This window comes from Pieris napi, chromosome 5 (assembly GCF_905475465.1).
Source record: "Pieris napi chromosome 5, ilPieNapi1.2, whole genome shotgun sequence".
Classification (NCBI taxonomy): domain Eukaryota; kingdom Metazoa; phylum Arthropoda; class Insecta; order Lepidoptera; family Pieridae; genus Pieris; species Pieris napi.
Genome location: NC_062238.1, coordinates 564,740 through 572,012, shown reverse-complemented (window position 1 = coordinate 572,012; position 7,273 = coordinate 564,740). Strand labels below are relative to the sequence as shown.

The window sequence follows — 7,273 nt, the reverse complement described above, 5'->3', positions numbered from 1 at the left end:
TGTGCTCATGATGCAGGTGATTTAGCGCTATGGATTCTTAATACTCCTTTTAATTTGCGCGATTTATTATCCCTGTGTCTATTTAAATGATATTTTTCGTCAACCTTTCCAACCCGAAATCCTGTTCGATAACAAAAATTAAAGCCTCATTTTTAGAGTAGTCTTAAAATTATTATACAAAAATATGTACTATGTATTTGTTATATGTATAATGTAATTAAGTCATACCATATTAGTCACATATCAATGAATAGTCGACCTTGAGGAATTTCTTCAAACAAAATATCTGAATAATCTACATCGGAATTCAGCACTTGTGTCCACAATTACTAACCTTAAAGTAGGTCATGTATGCATACATAAGTCATGAAGTCATTTTCATAGAAATTATATTATGAAAATTGATGTTATATATCCGTAATAAAACATAGAATCCTTCGCCTTTATTCAATTAATACAGAGAGCCAAAAAAACTATGATTAATCAAAAATCCAAACATAAAATTTCAATTATATTGATATTTAATAATTTAAATTCACAAAATCATACAGATACCGGCAAACTTCTTGAGCATCAAACAAGGGAGTGGGGGAAAGTTTGCGCAACGTACGCAGCGCGGGACAAACGTCCTGATTTACCAATCACGCGATCGACACGTCACTCTCCCACCGGGAAGGGGCTCCCAGTGATACCTAAAAATCCCTTCTGCGCAGGCAAGGACATTTGTTTAAGATGTTTGCCTGTATATGTACCTACTGTATAGTAGGTATTAAAAAAAATATGACACTTATGGTAAACATAAAAGTTATAAAAGATTAGGTATGAGATAGGCACTTAACAATGCTTTTTTTAAATTAAATTTGCTGAAACTCAGGATAAACAAACAGTCAAAAGATAAGAGTTGTTCCTATAAACTTTATTCAAAACAATATCAATGGCGAAGTTCATAAAAACATTTACTTAGCCCTAGTGGTAATAATTAGCCACAATGTAAGGGATACAACATAAAACAAATCAAGTTACAGCGAATATAATACTTCCGCTATTTTAGATTATTTATTATGAACGTGTTCATGTGAGTGACATTGTGAAACATCGTCACTGTTTATCAAAAGGGTTTTTATAAATGCTTATACATCGATGGCGATATTTAATATAGTTACTAAACCGACAAAACAAAATAGCCTTTATTCGAATACTACATTAAGTCCATGTTTTATATCAATTAGTACTCGGCCTCCAAATTCTTCCTCTTGTCTTGGGAGAGGATGGGTCCTCACCACAATTTTCCAATCCTTCCCGTTATCCCTTTTATTCCTTCTTCCCAGGTTTCTGGTGGTGGTTCTTTTTTTTACTTTTTTAATAAACCGATACAAATAGTTTGCACAGCACATGCTGCAGAATTGTCCGGCGTATGGGGGATCCAGGTACAAAATAAAGCATACTACAAACGTGGCTCTAACAAAAGCTTCATTGCCCCAGAAGCACACACCCCGAACACAGAATGTACCTAATGTAATGGAGGATCTTTGCGAACAGGTAGTTCAGGAACTTAAAAGAAAGAATAAAAACGAAAGCCTGCGACATCAGGTGGTAGATTGAAGTACATATATGTCTATAATTAAGTCTTCCATGTATAAGAGGTATTATTATTATTAGTAAATTGATTAAAAAAAATTTACCCTATTCTGAAATTCGAACTTTTAACAGGACAGCCCTGCGATTCTGTAACTCACTTTTCGAACTCACACAGCGGTTTTCGCATCAGCGGTCGCTCTGAAATCAGTCGTGAAGCAATCATTTTATGATTTGGCATTCTAATAAACAATAAACTACAAGCTCCCACCTTTTCAGAATGCCAAATCATAAAATGACTGCTTCACGACTGATTTGAGAGCGACTGCCGATGCGAAAACCGCTGTGTGAGTTCAAAAAGTGAGTTACAGAATCGCAGGTCTGAACAGGAAATGTATATTTTTGCAATTGATTTTTAAAAACAACTTTTAATTATAATCGAACCGCATAAGTTATCGTAAACACATATTGACAGTGAGTTATTCGTTGTCACTTGTAAGAATTAAGGTTTTAGGAGGATTGCATAAATCCGAAATTAAAAATAATAAGTTTATTAATTATAAGCATGCATTACAATGTGTAGATTTGGGAACCCTTTTAAGTCAAAAATATCAGGGTTCCCCGCTTTTCCATTATGAGTCAATGAGAAATTCAGTAGCATTTTCAACTCCGCGTAAGGTCTGTTCCGAAGCCAGTCTGTACCTAACCGTTTTTTAATTGTGGACGGTGAGCAAGAGCAAGCAGCCTATTTAACTTATTGTAGATGAAATCTGCCTAAATATTGCGTCTGGTGAACTTCCTGACTGACGACAACATCCCCCTATTTCTTTTGAAAGCAAGCCAGCCTGAATTCTATAGAATTGGTATTTAATAATATGTTGTTAGAAAGCCAACCAAACACTTCAAATGAAACCAATCTAAAAGGAAGATAGTAATTATCAGAGTACTCGTAATAAAAATAGTAACGGTGCATATCATCAATCAGTTAAATAGGTTGTAATCTGCCCACTTGAGAACAAACAAGTCATTTGATTTAAAGTGCTTGAGTTAATTATTTATGTATTATAATTATAAGGAGCTAATGCCGTCTTCAACTAAATAGATTTCGAACGGCAATATAACGTATAAAATAATGTTATTTTGGGAGGAGGGTGCTCTTGCGATCTAAAGATCTACTAACAGTCTAACCTATCTGGCGGCTACCCGACATGTTGCTTGAGCAGATCGCAGCTGGAAAAACTCTGCCATAAAATTGGCAAATAAGTTAGAAAAATAAACATCACAAGAGGTACCGTGGGTCCCGCCGGCCGGCGGTTTCCAACTCGCCCATGGATATTTCCGGAGTAGATGACGCCCGGGCCAGACGACGCCAGAAATTTTTTGGCAGTTTTTGCGCCGCACCACCGCTATGTGGAACCAGCTTAGGGCCCTTCAAGAAAATACCGTACCAATTCTTAAAAACCCGGCAGCGCGCTTGCGAGCCATTGATGGCGATATCACTTAACAACAGGTAATATAATAAAAAATAAATAAAAAAAGACCCTTTATAGGAAAGGGGAGTTTTGACAGTACCTAGGCTGCCTAGTTTATCAGAACTGCCTGATCGACATCAGTGATCAGCGCTACGGATATTAAGAGGATTACATTGAAATAACATACAATAATATCGAGATCAGTATAGCTATTGGACTGGCGCAAAAGGACAAAGAAACAAAGGCAGAACGAAAGAGCATGGATCTATTTATTTTCATTAGATATTTAATTGATATACTTATTATTTCCATTTTAGTTCTTAACTTCAGTATTTAATTTTGTTTCCAACGCGCGAGGACGCGCATATTATCATGATGGAGACATTATGATAATATGCGCGTCCTCACAGTGCATTAGTCAAAAGCAAAGTGAACAAGTGCGAGAGACCGGGAGTGGTTGATGCTCTCGCCTCACCTATATTTATCAATGATATACGTATTAAAATATAAAAAATCTGTAGAATTTTAAAAAAAAGACGGATATAATTGTAATACTATATTTCATATTAAGTGAATTTATCCAATTAATGAAGCATGGTACATGGATAGAATAAGAAAACCCACTGCATAAACGACTAATATAATATCCATTGCGGTCGCAAAAACATCCCTAGCATGGGTGTTCTCGGACATATGACGCAACTGACATCGAATATGGCTGCAAAGTCGTCCCAATTGCGCTACTAGTAGGCCAGCTGAATTATAAATCGCACTATAAAATCATAAATATTTTATTTGTAGCTATATTTTTATTTATCATATTATATAATATATATTGGAAATTGTATATGTAAATTACATTGGAAATATTAGGTCGAAAAGTATTTAAGACACCATTAATTTTTGATTAAAAAGCTTGTTGTGTAAAGTACTGCATTGTAAAATAAAATAAATAATCTATTTATATAAAAATGAATTGCTATTCGTTAGTCTCGCTAAAACTCGAAAACGGCTGGACCGATTTGGCTAATTTTGGTTCACGAGTTCATCTAGTAATAAATAAAAACCCATTTATTCATGCTAAAGCGTAAGATTGAAAACAGCGCCATCTGTGGTAAAATGTAGTAACATTCTAACGGTGATTGGAAATAAAATTACTACAGTATTCGGACCTTTAGATAGTAGACGTAACATTAAATAGATGGCGCTGTTATCCGGAAAAGGGACAAAAAAAAATAATCTTTTATTTTAAAAATAACAATAGGGCTCCAAAGCAAGTTTTTTAGCTCGTACAGATAACATTACTTTATTCTATACAAAAATATTTTCATACATTATTCTTCATAAATTTTTAAAGGTGCCTGTATAGCGTGGGACAGTATATATTATATTATAGACTTTTAGTCTTGACTAGTAATATGACATTATGGTTATTAACATGAGAATTGCATGCCTATTTGAATATGGCTGATTGTGCGGTGATTTTTTTATATTTAATCAATCTAAATGTACCACTTTCTTTGCAAATAAACGATTTATTATTATTGTAATTGACTGGTATCGATATACCTTAACTTCCTTGTACCTACACTTAGGTAAAATTTGGTTCAGTTCTAGTTATAGGATAAATTTTATAAGTATTAAACATACTTTGGTGAACACTGCCACTGGGAGTAAGAACTAGTACTGAATAAGGGGAGGACCAGCGCAGCCAAGTACCAGAAACTGTTACTCAGGAGCGAGTTTTGTGTAGATATTAATGCTGATCTCTGGACACCAGAAGCCCTGTAATAAAACCCATTTCATTTTCAAATACATTTATATATATATATATATATATATATATATATACATTAGTCAAAATTCATTCGTTAACTTTTAAAACTGATTATTACACCTACATAGAAAAATATGCTTTAAAATCACTATAGAAGAAATTTTAATACATTAATAAGTTATTTTAGCCTGCGTTGTCCGCTGCGTCCGGATGATATAATTTACGAATTTAAATTTTTCCGGGTGCTGTGTGTTAACAAATTACAAACAATGAATGTTTCATTTATTGAATTTAAATACGCTAAAAGATTATTAATTTATTTAAAACTATACAAATACCCTAACAGCTGATGGGATAGTTTTGTAACTTTATTATTTAACTGTACCTAATTAATTTCCGTACAAATTCGACTAAGGCTGCTTTAAGAAAAGAGCGTATCAATTCTTAAAAGGGAGGCAACGCACTCGCGAGCTCTCTGGCATTAATGGACGTACCATGGGCGGCGTTTTCGTAAAATTTGATGTTGTTTTTGCGAATTCGCTTGAATAAGATAAATAAAAGGAAAATCTTAGCAGAAAATATCTGAACAAAACACGAATAAATACCAGGGAAAACAAAAGCTATTGGAGGATAGTTTGTCTAGTCCAATCACAGCCTCGTCCTTACTTTCATCACAGTAACAGTAATGGTAATTGGTAACTAATCTTTTAAAGTTTGATTGAAATTAACTTAAAACAGATAAAGTTTATGATGATATGATGTATTTTAGGTGGTTGTGATGCAAAATATTTTTTTTTCAATGCAATAGGAGAGAAACAGGCAGGAAGCTTACCTGATGTTAAGTGATACCGTCACCCATGGATACTTCCATTGCCAGAAGGCTCGCAAGTGCGTTGCCGACCTTTTATACTTATATCTAAACACCTTTTATAAGTAGCTACGACAACTTAAATATACGACTCTGAGTTAAACAAAAACTTGACCTGATACCACGTAAGGGTACTTCAGTAGGAGAGTCTCCTATCCAGCGATCCACATCACCACTGAGCTGGCTGTCATTTCGGGCTAGCACGTACGACGAGGAATGTGTCATATTGCTCTATAAAAAAAGTCTACAAACTTTAAAGTGTAAATACTCGTTATAATGCTGGCAACACTGCATAGATATGCTTGAAAATTATTAAAATTTACTTCGTAAACTGTTTAAATAAACCAATGGAATGTTATGAAATTATTGATTTTATAATTATGGAAGTTTAATTTCTAAAATAAAGTAGTAAATATTAACATAAGAACCTCACCCAAGGTAGGTATAATGTAAAGGTTACAGGAAGTACGCACTAAATACACTGTAAGCCAAGGCTCTACATTTGGCTCACTCAAGCTTTCTTAGTTTTATAAGCACCCCGAGAGTATAGCCAGACGCAGGCACTCTTCAACATACGTACATTCACAACATATCTCCTCATGTTGTACGCGAGTGGTTTTTTTATGGTAAGAAAAATCCCCGATGACCCAGGAACCGTAGATACACATTACACACTCATACAAACAAAAGACGAAACAAAAATACTTCTTCAATTTCACAAATACTAACCTCTGATTCTTGGACCTTATCATGAGTTTCTATTTCATTTCTATTGTTTTCTTGGTTCGTGTTTAAAATATATTCATTTTCCAATGAATTTTCTAAATATTCCCGTGCAATATCTGCCATTTTTGAACTAAAATGAAAATAACTGCTAATAGAACTCTGAATGAAATTCATAAGTCGTTGCAAGCAATGACGAAATGTGAGAAAAATAAAAAAACTTACCAGAACTGGGAATAAATAAATTATAGATTTCCCTAACACATGCCCACGGCAAGGTTAGGAAAAATACTAATCTGATTACATTATTACCAAAATGTTTTTTTAAATTGTAATGTGTATTTTCTAAATAAATTTAGTTTTTGACAATCATTAGTTTTATGTACTTTGACATATTATGCAAATGAAAAGTTTTTATTTAGTTTTGTTGTTACGAAGTTTTAATTTTGATCGAGTGTTTTTAAAAGACTAGATTTGTAACATATCTCTTGGAAAACGCGTTTTGTACAATAAACTTCTTGTCAACCCTGTAGTAAGTTTTATAGTTTACGTAGTTATGTTTCTTTATTCCAAAACTAATTGCTTAAACAGTCACACTTGACCGGTCCTGATTAAATTATACACAGTTGATTATAACCTAATAATTAATTTGTTAATTCAGTAGCGCGTGAACTCTAAAAATTTTTTATCTATGTTATTTTTAATGTCATTGTGTGGTCTACGAGGTGGATTTGGCGCGAACGGCTGGAGTCTTTTGTTCGAATTGACGTCAATTTGAATTTTGGACATCCCGCCGTTTCTTTATTCGCGGGTGCACAGATAAAAAAGGTTTTATTGTCATTTGATATAGAAACTTTT

At 33.8% G+C, this 7,273-nt stretch overlaps 1 protein-coding gene across 1 annotated transcript; it reads right to left on the bottom strand.

Annotated features, from left to right (window-relative positions):
- Positions 1-3,590: 3,590 nt before the first annotated feature.
- LOC125049752 lies at positions 3,591-6,789 on the bottom strand. The gene is made up of 5 exons (XM_047649189.1): positions 6,641-6,789; positions 6,422-6,548; positions 5,808-5,923; positions 4,698-4,832; positions 3,591-3,819 (listed from the first exon to the last, which is right to left on the bottom strand). The coding sequence occupies exons 2-5, from the start codon at positions 6,539-6,541 to the stop codon at positions 3,624-3,626; spliced, it is 567 nt and encodes a 188-aa protein (XP_047505145.1). The 5' UTR covers positions 6,542-6,548; positions 6,641-6,789; the 3' UTR covers positions 3,591-3,623.
- Between the last annotated feature and the right edge of the window lie 484 nt (positions 6,790-7,273).